General features: G+C 38.8%; 1 protein-coding gene across 11 annotated transcripts in view; it reads right to left on the reverse strand.

Moving 5' to 3' along the window:
• The window catches only part of DISP1 (dispatched RND transporter family member 1), a 161,568-nt gene that overhangs the window by 37,986 nt on the left and 102,505 nt on the right, over nt 1-21,077 (reverse strand). For 8 of the 11 annotated variants that reach the window (XM_043543611.1, XM_037895664.2, XM_037895662.2 and 5 more), the window contains one exon: nt 9,123-9,662. In XM_043543611.1, the coding sequence (XP_043399546.1) occupies nt 9,123-9,631 (509 nt within the window). In that variant the 5' untranslated portion in view covers nt 9,632-9,662. Of the gene's footprint in view, nt 1-9,122; nt 9,663-10,230; nt 10,256-11,382; nt 11,440-20,119; nt 20,268-21,077 lie in introns of those variants that run through there. The other 3 variants (XM_043543608.1, XM_043543609.1, XM_043543610.1) reach the window with 3 other exon arrangements.

A 21,077-nucleotide genomic window follows, 5' to 3' on the forward strand; every position in this document is an offset into this window, starting at 1 on the left:
TGTACTAGATAACAAATACCCTTTTCCTGGAATTGAGGAGGGAGCTGTTTCATAACAAAGTCATGTTATTATGACTTGGTATTTGGCAAACCTTTCCACTCTTTTTAAAAAGGCTTTTTAAAAACAAGAACTTTTTATTTCTTTCTGCTTCTCAGCTGTCTGCCAAGTAACTAGCAGCAAACTGTAAAATGGATAGGAGGCAGCTAAAAAAAATTCCATCCCCAGTTCACAACTTTTCAGCCACTTATTTTTATAAAACACTTTTTTTTTTTTTAAAGGCACTCATTAAAAGGACAACTGTATTAATGCATTGGAAAATGCGGTTTAGACAAGTGTGTGACACAAAACTCTGAGATATAGCAGACCCTAGAATCCCAGAACTCAAGACTTAAATTAGTGACCCCACAATAGTTTTTTTAAAAGTGGACTTAAATCGATTGAATGTTACCTTTGCAACGGAAGATGAATGATAGGTCTGAAAACATTAGCACTTTGTTGGTACTTTATGTATCTATGTAAAGTAGTGTATTTTAGTCTTACTTCAAATGTGAACAGCTTTGCCTCTGACGTGCTGCGTCTGCACCTGTTGTTGACTTCTGCAGTTTTATCTCCTCTCATAAAATGTGATATGCTTATTAAAGCTTCAGCTCCTGGAATCACGTGATAAGATGAGAAGTTCAGCTTTCATTTAAAAAGTAAATTTTTAGCACTCATGGTTGCTAAGAAAAAGATGTAAAGCTAAAGGCTAAAAAAACAAGGAAAATAAAGCCAAATTTATTATTTTAGAAGTATCAATTTTAAATCAATATAAAGATATTTTTGTGGTTTGAATTTTTGAATGCTTCAGGTTGACAACACTGTAGCGTGACCTTAGAGCAGTGGTGGGCAACCTACGGCCCATCGGGGTAATCCGCTGGCAGGTTGTGAGACAGTATTTACATTGACCATCTGCAGGCACAGCCACCCGCAGCTCCCAGTGGCCACGGTTCACTGTTCCCGGCCAACAGGAGCTGCGGGAGGCGGCGTGGGCCACAGGGACGTGCTGACTGCCACTTCCTGCAGCTCCCATTGGCCGGGAATGGCGAACCGCGGTCACTGGGAGCTGCAGACGGCCATGCCTGCGGATGGTCAATGTAAATACTGTCTCCCGGCCCACCAGCGGATTACCCTGACGGGCCGCAGGTTGCCCACCACTGGCTGAGAGAAACCACCACCTATTTGTGTCAGTTTGCCAATATGTAAAATGGGGATACCACCTTCTTTCTTTGCAGGGAGTTGTAAGGCTCAATTGTTTGTATAGTATTTTGTATATGTGAAACACCATGAATGAGTATTGTACTTTTATCAAGAATCATGAATTAGTCTCCTTAACTTTCTGATACTTCTGTCACCTCATACAGAACATTTTACTTGTTTATCAGCTGCAGTCAAGAGTTTCTGCAACTTCACCTCAAAATGCAAGTGATCTGGGAAGATATTGAGCCTCTCTCTACTTTGGAGATGTGCGAAGAACATTGGTGTCCCATTTGTGGACCCAATCCTATAGGTGTGCAACTGCCGTATTAATAGGAGATTAAGTGGAATGGTTCACTTGCCTGCAGTATGACCTCCTCCCCTTTGCCTCTATTCAGTTCATATTTGAATATATAGATTTAAGTTCTCTAGGCTGAATGACACAAAAGAGATTATTCTAGAAGACTCAACATCAAGGTTAACAAGGATGTCATTCAGTATTTTGACTATAGCTGTCTATTTTTTAAAAAAGCACATGAACCTGAGTAAAACAGTGCAACTTTGCTCCAAAAGAAACCGCCTACAGCAGGATCATCATGCTTTCCGTAGTTCAGACTACATTTTAAGAAAGGTAATCTTTGCACTTACCATCCCATTCCATTTATATTGCATGTCAGCCCTATGTGAATAACTGAAATGGGAAAGTATAAAGAAAGCATTAAAAGTATTTTTAATGTTCTTTATTGCAGTGTTTTGTTCCATTTGAAAAATTAATCACATTGTCTTTTGTTCTTCCTGTCTCCCCCATGTATGCTGCATAGTCTCCATCTTCCCTGGCAGCTCCAGTCCCACCAGTGCTTCTGGTTGTCAGGGTGGGTCATACTACTTCCCCTCCTTTTGGAGGATAGTAGACTCTAATCATGGTTTTGCTGGTTCCTCCCCCTTGTCTCCATCTGCCTCTTTGTGGTGAGTACCCTGGTTGGCTATAGAAGCAGCTGAAAACACAGGTGCAGCAAGAATAAGACCAATGTGACCTGCCAGTTTTCTAAGCACTACAGTTTGAGAATTGCTGATGTGTGCAAGCTCCGCCTCTCTCAGCCCCAGTGAGGATCATTGGGATGTGGGGGTGTTTGAAAAGGAGGAGGGGGTAGAAAGCCCTCCAAAAAACTAACTAAAAATAAACCACAACCCTCTCTATGAAAAATAAAGTTCAGAAAACATTGGTTTGAAAGTGAAATTTAATGTCTGGGTAATTTAATTCTATAGTTTGGGCAGACAGCTGGGATTTCACAGATGCTAAACCATTTTACAGTGAGATATTCTGCTCATGGCAAGAGAGTTAATTCAAATGTTTTCTTAACCATGTCCTGAATTAACACTGAAGACATTTGCCACCTCTTACCCAAGATTTTCAAATCTCAGAGGTTTGATTTGTTAAAAGGCCATGGTCAGTGTTATTAGGCCCAACATTTGATCTATTTTATCTACTTTTATATGCATGGACTTCGCAAACAATTCTTCTATGTGTTATACCCACTACCACAAAACTCAGCCCACTCCTAACAGGTTACAATGTTGCCCCTGCCCCCATTGTAAAATAAAATAGCAGCAGCCCAGGCCCCTCCATGAGCAACCTTCTGTATACAGATAACTAGTTCTTCCCACGTAAACACAAATATTTAGTGAATGAAAGAGATTTAAGTCTTAAAGCTGTAAAAGGTTATAAAAGCTGAGTAAAATGAGATTTTAAAAGTTATTCAAAAATATATTAATTTGACTGCATTCATTTAAACAGTTCTTGTTAGGTGTAGATATTTTATTGTAAATGTAGTCAAACTACAAAATTTCAAGTTGAACACATTATAAAGCCTGCAATCCAGCTCAGTTTAAAAGGCGAGCACAAATGTGCATTACTTCAATCTCTCTTCTTTATACTCTTTAATCCACAGGGATATACCAGCCCTTAATTCTTTTAAGATTAGGTCACTGACAAATGTTACGCTTTAGGCTTGAAAAACGACACAACCAGCCATGCTGAAATAATTGGTTACTTGCCTATAAGCTTTAAATTTTAGCGAAAAGATTTGTGCAAAGTTTCTTTCCATATAATGTACCTTCTTCTCCAACTCCACAATTATAACCAATACCGGAATATATATTTATACAATTGAACAGCAGCAATGAAAGCTAGCTTGATTATACACTAAATTTAATTAAACTTAGGAAAACTTGCATTTAAAAATACTTTTGTCAAAACACACAAATATTCTAAAACTGGATGATTTCCAAAGTAGTTTGCGTATGAAGAAACATCTCTGGTAAAGGAAACTAATCAGTCTAATTTTTGAGGTTTAAAGTATGGTTAAGTGAGTATGTAAAAATGGCACTAACTCAACAGATCCATTCCTTTTGTGCATTCAATGTTATCGGATTTATTTAGCAACAGAAATATGGTTTTACTGTTTTATACTCATTTTAACACGGCAAAGCCCACAAACAGTGAATTGGACAACTGTCCTCCCTTTCAAGCGCCTTTACAAGCAAGGTCACAGGGATCAATCCCCACTCTTCAATAGCCGTGAGACCATTTGTAGGGGAGGTAGCGAAACACTAGTTCTCTTGCCAACAACATAATTGAGGACATTCTGTTGTACACTTTTTTCTGTGAATGCAACCATCCAAGCCATGTCACAATACATACAGGAGACCAGCACCTAGATGTACAGCAGCTAGCTCAACCCAAGCAAAACCAAAATGACCCTGATCAGAAGGGGGGAAGTGGTGAGGGGGGTGTTGCACTTCAAATAATTATGAGAGCATACTCTCCTCATATATAAGGTATCTCCCCTCAATTCTCAGCATAGAACCCAGTCTCAGAGTCCTGGTCACCTCATGAAACCTAAATGACAAGGTGAAGATTATCGAAGACATTTGGCTAGGGGAATGAGCTCTCGGAATAAGCTAGAGAAATTCAGAGTCTGACCACCTATTAGCAGTGCTGCAAAATCTCCTCTGAGAAAACTTGCTCACTATAAAAGGAATGAAACATGGGGGAAAAATGTCCTGAACATTTTCATATAATGATGGATAGAGAACCCCAACACCAATAGTTAATAGTAGCAGATGCTACATAAAGTTTTAATTGCAGGGTCAAATTCTGTCTGTATTTGCAGCAATGCAACCCTATTGCTGGCACAGGGATTATATAGGTGTAGCAATTTACTCTGAAACTTATCCTAAAGAATTATTATTACTGGTGATGAGGTGCAATGAGGAAAAAATGCAGCTTGCCTCAAGATCCCTCATGTAGCCATTAGAAAAAACATCTTTTTACTTTTAAAATTGAGCAAATTTGACTTGAAAATCAATGCATCACAATATATACGTAAATTCACGTCGTCCATTTCAGCCAGTAAGTTCTCTTGGGCAGCATTCAACTGCCTGATCCACGAGACCATCTTTTCTCTTCCTGCAGATCCCTCCCTTGTTATTCTACAGACAACAGTCTCCTTCACTACATAAAGCTGATTCATTCCCTGAACAGCATCCATCCTGTGCACTAAGACTATATCATACAAACACATAAAGAGGAAAAATCAAGGTTGCACAGGCTAACCTTAATTTTGGTATTTCTTAGACGTGCAGTGGTTGAATTTGAACCTTAACATTAAAATAATGCAGGAGGTTTTTGGTATGTGATTTCGTAAGCTTAAAAAACCAGAAAACAAATTCATTAGGTGGAATTATACTGGCTGTCACTTGGGTCATCAGCAAGTTTGGGCCCACAGACTTCTACCAGTTGAGCTAACACAATTAAGTAGAAAGCTGGTGAAAAACTTATTTTATGCAAGAAAATTTGAAAAAAAAAATTCCTCTTGGAAATTGATCACAAAATTGATGAAACACAATATCAATTTGGGTTTTGAAAATCATTTTTTATTTTAAACAGTTTATTTTCAAAAACTCAAAACATTTTCACTAAAAATTAATATTTTTACTGCCAAAATTTTGGTTCCTGGTTTTTCATTTAGATGAAACAAATTTTCCACCAAAATGTTTGTTTTGGTTGAAAAACTAATGACATTTATTTTGACAAATATTTTGAACAGCTCTACTAATTGGGAGTATCAATGGGCTGTTATCCTTTTATATTGATCTGCTGTGGAGTGGGGGACTACCCATACACTCTGCCAGTGCATAACTCTTTGCTAGACAGTAGAGTACTATTGGGACTCAGAAATCCTCGGTTCTGTTCTGGAGAGGGAATGTTCTGCCGTGGTCTCCACACCCCTTCCACTCCACCAGAAACTTCCTCCTTGCCTTCTACATCTGGGCTCCAACAAAGGCTAGCACTGAGAGCACAAGAAAGATGGTCTCCTTGCTGTCAGTTTTGATGCCCAGTGACAGTGGCCCCCGGCAATTGGGAGGAGCAATGACAAGGAAAGTCCTTTTTAGCTGTGCAAAAGATCACCCACAGTCCAGATGGAATCCCCTAAAAATCTAGCTGCCAGACTCTAACAAGCCTCTACTGAGCATGGACACACGGTAATTCCCCCCTCCTCCCACAGTATTAGAGCTGAGCCAAACTGAATGGCTTTTCACAGGGACAAGAAAAGCCACCCCTTTGCCTCTAGGGTGAAGCCATCTTCTAACTTGCAAGTGCCTGCTCTAAAGCATGGAGATGCTTGTCAAATAGTTGTAAGAATTTAATGTTGGTGAAACATATTCTTCCCAAACCTCACTGGAAGAAATGGCTGAACCATTTTTGTTGAAAACTTCTCGAAAACAAAAAACAAAACAAAACAAAATTCAGCCAGAGGCAGGCACCAAACATTGAGAATTTCAAGCTGAACAGTCTGACAATGTTATAAAAAAACTGAGAATAGGGTCTTATAATGGAAGCTATTAGGTAAATTTAACTATTGGAGTCTTTGCCCGGTCTGCCTATAATAAATGTAATAAGTTTCATTGCTGGAGCTATTTATATTCGCAAAGTTTTCTTCACATCCAGGAAGGCTGGATAGTTTTTCACCACCCCAAGAAAACAGCTTTTAATCAAGGTTGAGAACCACTGATCTACAGTGGGATTCAGGAAATTAAAGTGCTAAACTGGGTTACCTAAATCCTGTAGTCTTCACCCAATGCAGCAATCTTTCATCTGTGTCTGTGGCACTCTATAGCTATGAAGGAACGAATACGATTTGCTCCATAATGTGTGATTCTACTCTGAAAACAGGATTCTATCCCTCACTCTACAGAGTTCCTCTGTGATGATTTGCAAGTCACTTAACCTGTGAAATGTTTGGCTTTTCCTCATTTTCAGGGCACCCAATCTGAGACAGGTGGAGCCTGATTCGCAAAACTGCTGAGCACTCACAGCAGGAGCTGTGCTTTGAACAAAAAGAGTCCTGAAGAGACTGCTGTCATTTTAATAGCCGCTATCTAGATAAATTTCAGAGTAGCAGCCATGTTAGTCTGTATCTGCAAAAAGAAAAGGAGGACTTGTGGCACCTTAGAGACTAACGAATTTATTTGAGCATAATTTATTTATTTATTAATTTATTTGAGTATAAGCTTTCGTGAGCTACAGCTCACCATCCGATGAAGTGAGCTGTAGCTCACGAAAGCTTATGCTCAAATAAATTTGTTAGTCTCTAAGGTGCCACAAGTCCTCCTTTTCTTTTTATCTAGATAAAGTCTAACAAACCTTGAAATGATTGAATTGGGAGTCTAAGTGACTGGTAGATGAAGTAATGAGTCTCACTTTGGGATCCAAAATACCAGATAACAGAAATACTGAATGATTCCAGCCCATTTGCTATCTGTGATCATCTCAACTGATTGCATCATTCTCACAACTCACCTAAAACTATCACTATTTGCTCTCCTAGAAGCCCAAGAGCTGACCAGCAATGAGAAGTAGCTTTTATCATGGAGTTTCGATAGTTATAAGTGACTACTAATTAACAGGAAGAACTGCATGACTTCCAGATGACCCACACAACTCCAAGGAGGATATGTCTTTGTGGGAAGAAAAAAGGGAAGCTTTCTTACACTACATAAATGTTCTTGAAATGAATTAGGTCCCCCTGAAAAGTAAACCCTTAGGTTCAAATAGTGAAATTATTAAGATAAAGTTTCAGAGTAGCAGCCGTGTTAGTCTGTATTCACAAAAAGAAAAGGAGTACTTGTGGCACCTTAGAGACTAACAAATTTATTTGAGCATAAGCTTTCGTGAGCTACCGCTCACTTCATCGGATGCATTCAGTGGAAAATACAGTGGGGAGATTTATATACACAGAGAACATGAAACAATGGGTGTTATACACGCTGTAAGGAGAGTGATCACTTAAGATGAGCTAATACCAGTAGGAGAGAGGGGAAGGAGGGAAGATCCACTTCCTGGACACTACGGTGCTAATAAGCAATGGTCACATACACACCACCCTATACCGGAAACCTACTGACCGCTATTCCTACCTACATGCCTCCAGCTTTCATCCAGACCACACCACACGATCCATTGTCTACAGCCAAGCTCTACGATACAACCGCATTTGCTCCAACCCCTCAGACAGAGACAAACACCTACAAGATCTCTATCAAGAATTCTTACAACTACAATACCCACCTGCTGAAGTGAAGAAACAGATTGACAGAGCCAGAAGAGTACCCAGAAGTTACCTACTACAGGACAGGCCCAACAAAGAAAATAACAGAATGCCACTAGCCATCACCTTCAGCCCTCAACTAAAACCTCTCCAAACGCATTATCAAGGATCTACAACCTATCCTGAAGGACGACCCATCACTCTCACAGATCTTGGGAGACAGGCCAGTCCTTGCTTACAGACAGCCCCCCAACCTGAAGCAAATACTCACCAGCAACCACACCCCACTCAACAGAACCACTAACCCAGGAACCTATCCTTGCAACAAAGCCTGTTGCCGACTGTGTCCACATATCTATTCAGGGGACACCATCATAGGACCTAATCACATCAGCCACGCTATCAGAGGCTCGTTCACCTGCACATCTACCAATGTGATATATGCCATCATGTGCCAGCAATGCCCCTCTGCCATGTACATTGGTCAAACTGGACAGTCTCTACGTAAAAGAATAAATGGACACAAATCAGATGTCAAGAATTATAACATTCATAAACCAGTCGGAGAACACTTCAATCTCTCTGGTCACTTGATTACAGACCTAAAAGTCACAATATTACAACAAAAAGATTTCAAAAACAGACTCCAAGGAGAGACTGCTGAATTCGAATTAATTTGCAAACTGGATACAATTAACTTAGGCTTGAATAGAGACTGGGAGTGGATGGGTCATTACACAAAGTAAAACTATTTCCCCACGTTTATTCCCCCTCCCCCCGTCCCCCCACTGTTCCTCAGACATTCTTGTGAACTGCTGGAAATGGCCCACCTTGATTATCACAATAAAAGGTTTTCTCCCCCCCACGGCTCTCCTGCTGGTATTAGCTCATCTTAAGTGATCACTCTCCTTACAGTGTGTATGATAACACCGATTGTTTCATGTTCTCTGTGTATATAAATCTCCCCTCTGTATTTTCCACTGAATTCATCCGATAAAGTGAGCTGTAGCTCACGAAAGCTTATGCTCAAATAAATTTGTTAATCTCTAAGGTGCCACAAGTACTCCTTTTCTTATTAAGATAAAGTATATCATCCACACAGTTTGCATGCATTTAAGTGGAGTATGCCTCAGATTTTATTATTGTCTGCAAAACAGTATGTAGAAAAGATTTAACTCACTCTCCTTTTTGACCTTTTCTTATTTTTGTAAAAAGTAAAATGGAATACATGTAGAATTAGTTGCATATTGAACACCATTGAAAATTCATTCCACTCACCTTACAGTGGCTACATGTTGTTGAACAGACTGATGTTGAAAATGGTCAGGCCACTGATGATGAAGGCAGAATGATGGGGGGTGTTGAAGGCAGCAGGTGGTCTGATACATAGGTGTATGTTTTTGGCAGACAGATGTTGAATATTCAGTATGTGGCTGCAGGCAGCAGGAAGTCATAGGAGATGGTGCTGTGCTCCCGGCCAGTGAATGACATTCTTGCTGTTTATTATGGTTACTTAAAGGATGATGGTATGGGCAAGGGTGGCAGCATTGTGTCAACATCTGTTGAGTTCTTTGGTTGTCTAAAGGCAGAAAGGATGGTTTGATTGTACCATTAAGTTGCAGGCATCCATTTGGACTCACTTTTGCTCTTGGTGCTTCCTTGGAGGGGAGGTGTTGGGCTGCAATGCCTCCATCAGTAGCTGAAAGGATGCTGGGACCGGTAGCACTGGAGAGGATGCTGCCATTACTCAGGACCACAAAATCATTATTGCCATTGTTCATAGCCATACTCTGACTGCTAGATGGGTCTGCAGTATTTCTAGAGAAAATTAAATAAACCAAATTTAGCAGGTGGCATAATTTTTTCCAGCGTTCAAAAATTCAAAACAGTTTATATTGAAAACGGTAAGACCCTAGTCCTGAAACTAGATCCCCATATAGGCCCCAGTCCATACAACTAGATCCAAGAGTAGGTGGACTCTTGCCTACATTAAACAGCATGGGCATTCTGCAGGCATAAGGGTCTGCCAGTGGATCTAACTGTATTGTTGAGGCCTAAAGCCCCGATCTAGCAAAGTACTTCAGTACATGTTTTTGTTTCTCCATGCAGAGTACATCATTGTTGTACATTTCTTCAATGGAAAAATAAGCTTCTCTCCAAGAATCAAGGACAACCACGCTGAAAAGGAGATCTTATATGTTAAAAAACTGATTATTACATCAGTGGAAATGATTAAGTTGGGCAACAGAATAAATGAGACAAAAAGTTAAAGCCTGATAAGAAGATCACAATAAATACCACATAAGAGGTGGGGTTTTTTTTTTTATGGTAATGATTAAAAAAATGAATCAGATTTTAAAAAGCTAAACTGTGACATAATAATCACATAGGGGGATCATAGTCAACACGATAGTTGGGGTCTAAAGTTGATTTTATCCAACTTCCACTCTTCACTAAATAAGAAAACAACTGTCTTCAAAGTGGTATGTAGCAACCACAGGCACAAAGCCTCAGGCAATTCAGCAGGAAACAGCTCAAACCATCAGCCTCTTAGCTGGGAGCCCCTAGGTTAAAGTTTTCAAAAGCAAAAGGTGAAGATTGAATGCTTTTTGCAAGTGGGCTCTTAGGGATGTCCTAGTCTCTATGGCCAGGGCTTCCTGGAAGGCCACAGCCTGTGGATCTTTGCAGTCTTCTTACTGCCAGCCCCAACATGCCCTCCAAATATCCCTGCAGATGAGTGCACAGATAGTCCTTCAAGAGCTGGACTTTGGGCTCCCCAAATCCTGCCTCCCATTCAGGGAGCTACATTGCATACAGAAAAGAGGCAGAGAACAGCATGAGCGCTCTCCAAAAAAAGGGCATCAGCAGGGAGGGAATGGAAGTGAGCCATAGGCAGCTGTGTGGCTGTTTCAAAGGCCTTTTACTTGTTCAACCAAAACCCAAAGTTAAAAGTGACACCAGACCAAAATATATAATTCAAATGAACACACACTGTTGGCTGCCTCTGGTTTACAGACAGCTTGTGGTTGAGAAGCAGTGGTGCACCCTTGAGCTGGCTGGAAACAGTTCACTTCCGTCAGTATAAAGACTAACTGAAAGAGTACTATTTATAAAAACAGACTTCAATGTAAACTAAAAGTAACCATCAAAACCGTCCACTGCAGTTTGCTGACACCTTTTAACAGTTAGTGAGAGAGACAGGGCTGCATGGCAGCCAGCATTTAGCAGTAATCAACGTGGTGGTTACAGTTTTTGCCCTCCCCTCACATCAACCACTAGCCATTGAAAACCAAGCTTATAAATATTTTGAAGAGATTCTTTTTAAAGGCTATTTAAAGAAATCAAAACACTTTAGTTTTCCACCTAGAAGTCTCTGTAGATGTTTGAGATAATGTATAATAGCAGCACAAACCGTACAGTTAAACTAGGAATACCTAACACAACCAACATGCTTTCCAAAACTTCAATTTAAAAAAATTAAAATATGACAAAATCCCAGGCTTAAGCTATTTTCCACTGAGCCCATTGAGGAACTCACCCTTCTTAGTAGCAGCAATCCTGAAGACAATTAGGATGTGCACTGTGCTGTAAGCATTAGCTTAAACAGTGAAGAAAGGTATTAAAGAAAAAGTTTTTCTTACAGATGATTTTGTTCTGTACACACACAGTAAATAGGTCATAGTTACGTACATTGGAGCGGCGATTGAGAGAGGGTGGCTGAAAGCCAATGAGAGTCTAAGGTGCCAGCAACAGCTAATCTGTCTCTCTTTTTAACTATAATTTTGTTTTAAGATTTGAAAGAAGGAATGAGAAGATTATTTGGATAATTTTAAAAAACAAAACAAAACAAAAAAGATAGGAATTTGTTTCACAAGTTACCTTTGGAGATTTTTTTTTTTTTTGCTAGAAGAAGGGTGAGAGTAAGATACTGTTAAAAATAATTTCCTCATACTTTTAAAAATAAGATAAATCAGGTCATTAAAACCAGCTATCTTAATTGATTAAATGCAACATTAAAATTTAGGATTAATAGTCTGACAGGTGTTAAGTGTGAGTAGTAACTTACTGGTCTGAGGCCATGTCTACACTCCCACTTATGTCGGCAAAATTTATGTCACTCAGGGGTGTGAAAAACACACCTTCCCGAGTGATGTAAGTTTCACCGGCGTAAGTGATAGAGTGAATAGCACCATGTCAGCATGAGAGCTTCTCCCACCAACACAGCTACCACTGCTTGTTGGGGATGGTTTAATTATGTTGACAGGCATGGGGGGCCGGTGAACCGGCCGTTGGAGGAGGCTAGCCCCCGGCCCCCTCCCTTCTGCCCGAAGTCCCGTCCCTCTCCTTCCTCTTCAACCCTCCACCCCTGCAGGAGCCCAGAGCACTCCACTGTGGCCCCCAGTCCCAGCCCTGGACGGCGCAGCCACAGCACCCCCAGCGCCGGGTGGCGCAGTCCAAGTGCCAGGCTGTGCAGTTTGAGCGCCAGGTGGGTGGCACGGCCCTGGCCCCAGCCACTCTGAATCCCCGCAGCAGGCAGGCCAGACCACCCCAGCCCCAGCCCCAGCCCTAGCCAGCCTGGGCCATGGAAGAGCACCAGGGACTGCAGGAGGGAGCTTGGGAGTGAAGAGTGGGCGGAGCCACACTAGGCTGTTTGGGGAGGCATAGCCTCCCCTGGCCTAGGATACCCACCACCCATGTCGATGGGAGAGCTCTCTCCCGTTGGCACAGAGCGACTATGCAAGAGATCTTACAGTGGTACAGCTGCACGGTACAGCTGTGCCGCTGTAAGGTCTCTAGTGTAGACATAGCCTTAGACTTTGCAGGAAGACATAACACAGATAAAGAATGAAAGATGAGCAAGAAAGTTTAACTAGCTCTCTTCTCCTATACTGCCACTGAGCATTTAGAGTGCTAAGAATGTTCAGCCAGCTGAGCTATTCAATTGGTTGAACAACTAATATTGAGCAGAAAGTGCTTTCGCACAATGGAATGCTGCCCGTGGCAACCCCTGGTGCTGCGTCTCAGATGTTATCCTTCCGAATCCTCAACTTCTAAAACTAAAGGAAAATGTAACCTCTGATAATGCACCCAATGCTATTTGTTATGGATCATATGCAGAGCCAGATTCTTTGTGAAGTTAACTCTAAATAGTAACTAGTCAGAACATGACAACCAACACATTTGCTAAACAGGAGTATTTTCTGAAAAGTCCAATTCCTCAAATTCTTTCTGAATATTCTCTTCCCCTGCTTCAAACAAGTCAACCCTTTTAAAAAACTTTTCACCAAGCACAGAAGAGTAAATTCAAGTGGCTGCTAAAGTTTGTCTCAGTGTGAAAAGACATTAGTTATATGAAACACTGCTGTGTTTAAACAGCCTGGTTTCTCCCGAGCTGCATGGTAGCTTCAAAAAGAGGCTGCTAAAGGGGACATAGCTCAACATCCAGAAAAAGAAAGCTCTTATTGAGTTTTCTGGCCACATTTTAGGAATTTTTGTCTGCTTATATTTGCTCATTGATGGATAGGATGGATATGCTGCAGGATGACGTTAATTAGTTCTGAACAGGAAATTACAGTGCATCAGTATTTATTAGTGCTATCAATAATACAACAAAGTGTGCAAGAATACCAGATGCCCATACACTTCAGTCAGATGAAAGCTGTTGGTTTTTGGTCTTAAAGTGTAACATATTTGTAGCATATACCAATGAATGTAAGAACGCTTCTTGGAGGACTGTGATTTTGTGTGGCATGTTTTGTAGCAGTTAAGTACCACAACATCTATAATCATACTGGATAATCAGTTCATGTAGAATCTTTGTCAGCATCATGGCCATTTTAAATCAAGTCTGAAAAGATGAAAAGAAATAAGTCTTTATGTGATGTCACTAATAACTATTCTAGATGAATGGATATGAAAGTACATTCAAAATGGGTTGGAAGTTGGTCTCTATAGGTAAAATTACATAATGGCTGCTCTATTATTAAGGAAATATCACATTGTTTAAAAACATGTAAAACCCATGGATTCAGTACAGACCTGGAATTCAAGAGATCTAAGATAATTTCTTCTACTGATTCACTGTGCACCCTTGGGCAAGCCATTTGAGCTTTGTGGCTCAGTTTCCCTATTTGTAGAAAAATTGGGATGACGTTTACTTGATTGTAAAGCAATTTGAAATATACAGATAAAAAGCACCATGCAAGTGCTTAAATATTTACTAAAATTACACTATTTTAATAAATCATACTTCAAAATTTTTAAGAAGAAACTGTTAAATGTATATACACAATGCTTACTGGTAAATGGAGTGGCTACTGTATATACAGTAGTCCATACATGGACTTGGAAATTAGGTCCTCTTATTAGTGTTAAGGGAACGCCAGCTTTGGACATCACATTTATCCACTACTACTACTACCGGACAGCACCCTGGGAATCTTCAGCCTCCACTAAAAACACGCAAAGGAGCATCAGTTTAACATCTTCTGTGAAGACCAGATGAAACGGTATTCTAAACAGATGCGGTCTCTGCCTGAATGTTAGAAATCTCTTCATGTGGAAGTTTAGAGACAATCTTCAGAAAGAGTTGTTTAGAAGCTGTTTGATTCGAGTCAGGTCACATCACATTACAGCCTGCCATCTTCCACAAGGTGGCATATAAGATTTGATACAGCTCAGTATTTGTTCAAGCACCTCTCTTGGTGATCAGACTACTTGTGAACTATTTCAAGAGATAAGGATTGTGACAGATGAAGCTGATGTAGTCGTTCCTTCAAGGCACCAGAAACTTGAATTTTGTCAGTTTTCATGGAGTCTTCCACCAACGCATTTAAGCACCTGTTTATCTTGAAGCACGTTAGTCTCATTCAAGTAAATGGGACTGACTACCTCACAAGCCTCAGTGCTTTGCTGGAACAGAACTGGAGAGAGCAATGTAATATAAGGGTCATAAAGCAAAATAAGAGTTTGGTTTGTTTCTATTCATTAGGTTTGATGATATATCTTCTGCTTTTATATAAACTAAAAAGCACTTGTCAAGTGAGTACCACCAAGAAGTCTGAATTTTGTCTCAATTAGCTCATTATACAGAGTTTAATTGAAAACTTCACTGAACTATTCTGTTCTCTAATCAAAGTTCATTAGGTTTTAAAAAGTACAGGAAGTTACACAGCAAGTAGAAGGTAAGAATAACGTATTACAGTATCCTAATTCCATTGTGTCAGACTCTAGTGTATACAAAGATTGATATTAAAAGGCAATGAGTCAAATTCTTATCAAGATTTTGGTATCATACCGGCTTAAAAATGAAAAATTGAGAATTATGAATAAGACTAAAATAAGATTCAGCAAAATCTTTCAGAATATTCAACAGTTAACGACTCACTTCACTGCTGTATATCACCAGAATTTAGTTTTATTTAGATTTACAAATGAAAGTTTTGAAGTGATGGATGGAAACTCCAGACACATATTGAGGCTATGGCTACTGCAGCTCTGGTGACTCTTAAAGACTGCTTGTAACTTTAGTCTTATTTTAATATAGCATACACAAACTCACCCAGTGGTCTGGCTGGCTGAATGGCCAGCATTTTGAAGGTTAATGTCCATCTAGAAACTACACCTCCAAAAGGAAGCTAGAATTGCCTTTAACTGTTATATACTTGACAATGGAAATTGCTGAGAGAAGGTACTTCAGTGATGCAGACAAGGCCAATAGTTTGGAGCACTGTCATATCTGGAAGCTACTACACCATATAAAGGCAATGTTATAGAACAGTTTTATGAGTGATCCCTCTATTATTTGTAGCGTTAACACTGAACCCTGCTTACTCAGCAGACCTCTCTACCATCTGGGTTGCAAGGCCTTCAGGAAATACCTAATACCTAATGATGTTAAAAACGTAGGATTTGGTGTTCCTTAACTTCCATGTTCTTTTAAAACTTGGATTAAGTTCACCTGTTACTTTGGCTGCAACTGAAAGAATTTTCATTGCTTTAAATTTTGTTAAAAAAAACCGCACAGGCTTAAAAAAACATTAGTTCAAGAAATACCATCTGGACTAATAATGCTTGCAGCTGAGAATGACAGAAGTGCAAATTCAGATGTGAATGACATAGTGGAAATTTGGTAGAAGCAGCTATATAGCACAGATAATTGATAGATCTTTAAAAGAAGTTAAGAACGTAAGAACAGCCATATTGAGCCAGACCAATGGTCCATCTAGCCCAGTATCCTTTCTTCTGACAGTGGCTGGAGCCAGATTCTTCAGAGGGAATGAACAGAACAGGACAAGTATCAAGTTACCCATCCCCTATCACCTACTCCCAGCTTCTGGCAGTCAGGATCTTAGGGACACCCAGAGCATGGGGTTGCATCCCTATCTTGGCTAATAGCCATTGATGGACCTGTCCTCCATGAATTTATTTAATTCTTTTTTGAACCGAACCCAGTCATACTTTTGGCCTTCATACCACCCCCTGGCAACATGTTTCAAGGGTTGACTGTGTGAAGAAGTACTTCCTTATGTTTGTTTTAAACCTACTGCCTACTAATTTCATTGGGCAAGGGAAGGGGTAACTTCCTTATTCACTTTCTCCACACCACTCATGATTTTATAGATCTCCATCAGATTCTCCTTTAGTCTCCTCTTTTCTAAAATGAACAATCCCAGTCTTTTTAACCTCTCCTCATAGGGAAACCGTTCCATATACCTAATCATTTTTGTTGCCCTTCTCTGTACCTGTTCCAATTCCAATATATCTTTTTTGAGATGGGGCAACCAGAACTGCACGCAGTACTCAAGGTGTGTGCGTACCATGGACTTATATAGTGGCTAGATAGATAGATAGATAGATAGATAGATATAACAGCCTATTAAAACTGCTTGGTTTTTATTTTGGTTTTTTAAGAGCACATGATGGTCCTGATAATAAGCATGATACTTGATGTGATGAAAATATCTCCCCATGCCAAAAGTTTGTCTGAAACAATTTAATCTTAAGTGTTGCAAGAAGTGACACATTCTTAAACTGAGCAATATTTAACACTCTTAGCTATCCATTACTCTCCATCCAGAAGAAACAGTATAATGGATTCAAATCCCATAATACTACAGATTTTTTAGTACACAAGTGTGTACCTTGTTCTCAGTTCTATAAACTCAGATAAATCCTTCCAAGACTCCATTTACTATACCATTCATTCAATGCACAACCATTCTGAAGAGGCCTTTCTCCCCTTTCACTTCACCAACATTATTTTTGCCATTGCTTCCCCTCCTCGAAGGTTCACAAAAGTAACAGGTGGTGCCTAGTCTTTGATATTGGCTTTCATGGGAGAGCCTAGTTCTCTATCAAGGCAGTATTTGTTCAGAAGTCAATAAACTTTTAAATGCTTTATTATTGTTGATCTCTGTTTTTGGCTCTCAGATGGACATTCTTAAAATTCTCTAGCATCTAATTTTTGCGTGTTCACGATATGTGGGAGCTGGTTTTCAATTTCCTGATTCTTGCTTTTTATTTTGGTTGTAAACAGCTAGTTCCTCCTTGAAAAGCTTTCATTATTTAGTGAAGGAAAACTACTTGAAGATAACAAAAAGCAAAGGTCTGTCCTCTCCACATGTAGAACACTTTTCATTTACTTAGTTTATGTCTACTTTAAAATTTACCAACTGTGTAAGAAGAGACATCTTCAGTTTTTATTCAGTAGCAATTGTTTATAAGAAATTCTCAGCAACCTTTAAAACACTAACTTTTAAACATGTTACAGTCTTTTTAACATGTTGAGTATATCAGTGTTAAATATTTATGAATGCTACCACTACATTTTGGATGTTTGATGGTACTGAACCTATTTGTTTCCTATTTGTCTGGGATTTGTGCATTTTTTTCACTGTACAGGAACTAGGTGGACCAGAATCATAATAGTCTCACTTTTGAATATATTCATGCCTTTCTTTGCTGATAAATAGCTTTTCAGTAATCTAAATATTTGTGACATGCAGTAATGGTTAGGGTACAATCACAATAAAGCATGTAGTTGTTGCTACCTACCTAAGCCATACGAAAGAAGAAGAAGAAGAAAGCATCAAATTTACAGAATAAAAAATTATTCTCCTTCTCTTGCCACATTCAGTATCTCTGTTAAGTTGTTTTTCCTCCATCCCCTTCAACAGCTTGATATGCTAACAAGCTGGCCTGTCTTAAACCTGGGACACCATGATTTCATTTCCTGCATTGAAGGCTGGGTCAGGAATTGCAATTCCTATGACAGGGAGTTTCCAGATGTCACCAAGCCAGGATTGTAGATCATGCTGCAAATGGGCACCTAGTGAATTGATTTCACTCAGCTGGCACACAAAGTAACCCATCAACAGCTAGGAGGTGAAGGAGTGGGAATTGGGGAAAAGAGCCAAGGGTGGGGAAAACAATATTTTTAAGACCTTCGTAAGTATCTTATTAACCAGAAGTTAACTTGTTTAGTACAAGCTATGAAAAAGAGATTATTATTGGAACCGTCTGTGGTGCTTTGACCAGCCCTTTTTTCTGAAGTATAAATAAATATATACAAACATAATTTAATAATTTTGTATGAGCAAACTACCTGAAGAGGATATACCAGTTTATTGCTGTTTGTTTTTAATACCATCACATTTGTGGTTTAACAAAAAAAAGAAACGCACGGGGGGGAAAAAAAGGAATTATAATAAGTCACTGCAAGAATTACTGTTTTGAAAAAAGAAAGGGAGTACTTGTGGCACCTTAGAGACTAACCAATTTATTTGAGCATAAGCTGAGCTGTAGCTCACGAAAGCTTATGCTCAAATAAATTGGTTAGTCTCTAAGGTGCCACAAGTACTCCTTTTCTTTTTGCGAATACAGACTAACACGGCTGTTACTCTGAAACCTGTTTTGAAAAAAGATATTTAGCTATAGACAAGTGTGTTTTATGAATATGTTTATTTATATGCTTTATTTATCTCAGTGTATTAGTAGAAATAGCTCAGCAAAATTTAAGAGCATAGAAAGCAGTAAAAACTCATTGCCTGCAACTGAAGTACTGTCCTTACACTTAATCTTATTTATAGTTTAGTGACTCTGAAACCTGTCTATTACCATATAAAGGGTACTTAAGTTTTCATAATCACTAATACTCTTATACAAAATAACCCTACTCCATGCACACTCAAAATCAAAATCTCTCTCTCTTTTTGGGTGTGTACAAGGAGTTACTTGCAGAACGACACCAAAAAGAAACCCACTGCTATGGTACAATTACTGCTATAACAAACCACCACAATGCCAATTTGAAAGGTATGTTATGTAACAGGTTTAAAACCTGTATATTTTACAGATTCACTCCACAGCAGTGTGTTGCACTAACAAAGGCTCTGTACCTAAAAAAAATTCTGTTTATCTCTTGATTATATCATGCCCACTGAATTGTAATTATGATATAAACTGATAAATGTTATGCTGAAATTTTTTGTACACATCCAAATTTCAAAATAAAATTATATTTGGATATCCTTAAAAAATCCATTACTAATTATTTTAATTTTTTCTCTTTAATTGAGAAAAATACTGTGTATTAAATATGCAAACGAAGTGATAAATATGCATATCAATGCACATCAAGCAGAGCTATTTTAGCCACTATATCAGTTTACTTGCTAATAAAAATAAAATGCATTATCCGTAAGTAGTTGCAGACACTTTACCAAAGCCACTGTATGTGCAAAAACAGATGTTTTTTAAAAACCATCGCACTTCAGCAATATTTTTCTTATTAAGCTAGACATCCTAATAATTTTTTGCAATATACTTTTCAATGTACTTCATCCCTGCATTAAATTCAAAAACAGCTATTTAATCTCACATTAGTTAATTTAGACTCTGAAAAACAAGTGAGAAACTACATATAATAATGCTTTAACAAAAGATCAGGACTACCTACTATAGTAACAATGGATATTTGTATTAGCACTGTTCTGTTCCAGGCACTCAAATGTTTCTGAACAGCTGTAACCTTTTACAAGAAAGGAGTTACTTGTTACAGTCCGGGTAACATTTTAGTGAAAATAAACTGAACATATGTCAAAGTCTTAAATCTGCATTTGTAATAATTTCTGAAATATCAAATAGTTTCACCTCTAGCCTAAAATTTACTAAAGAAAAAATGGTTGGATTTTAAATACATTTTTATGTAAAATACTTTCCATGCTTCCTAAACACAAATAAAACAGATGAACAGTTACAGAAAGAAATGCTACCTTGAAATTGACTAACAGTATCTCCAAGGTACGACTATCGTCTTTATGAAATCGTCTTGAAGAAAAGTGTGATTTGTGAACTGCTCAAACAGCAGCAACACAACAGAAACAAACAAGCTGCTTGGAGCTGCCCTACAATACTGCAGAGACAAGCCTGAATGACAAGCATACACAGATTGCCTTGAATTGGGCATGTTAGGGGCTGGAACTTTCAGTGTTTGCTCTCCTATAGACAGCTGAGTTTCTCTCCTACTTAACCCTTGGGGGCAAGATCTTAATGGTTACAGCTGGTATGGTGAGGGCTTGATCTCAAAACAAGGTCAGGAAGCCAGGATATGAAGGTGACATGTAATTTCTAGCTTTTTCCTGCTTCTACAGGAGTATTCCACCAAATGCTGCTGTTAGTTACAACTTTCTTTGATCTTTTTGATTTAGGTTAGTAGATTAAAGCCTGTTGGATGGTGTTATTTGATTCTTAGACTTATTTTAAGTTTTAGAAATTCAGCTTTCTAGCACATCAGTTTTATCACTTAAGTTTATATGATCAGTTATTAAATCTGTGTATATTTCTATGTATTTTGCAGACCAAACTTTTTCTTACCTTTACATTCTAAGGGGAAGTATAAATGGGTGCAACTTGCTCCAAAAACAAGTTGTTTGTTTATTTATTTTTGACAGGAGAATAATTTTTGGAAAACGGGATACCAAAGATAGAACTGGTTATAATATGCTCCTTTCAAAATCACTCTGGTCCTTTCTTATCTCCTGAACCACAACTCTCAAAAAGCCCAACAAATCTGACAAACCATGAAGAACAAGTGTGTTGTTTACAGATGACACAGGAAACTAGCATACCTCACCTTTCCTAAACAAGTAAAATCTAAAAACTCCAACACCTTAAAAAGCAAAGAGTAAAATTCTTCCAGAAAAGCTGTAGACGACTAATAATTGAAAAACG

Source organism: Chelonia mydas, chromosome 3, assembly GCF_015237465.2.
Source record: "Chelonia mydas isolate rCheMyd1 chromosome 3, rCheMyd1.pri.v2, whole genome shotgun sequence".
Taxonomy (NCBI): domain Eukaryota; kingdom Metazoa; phylum Chordata; order Testudines; family Cheloniidae; genus Chelonia; species Chelonia mydas.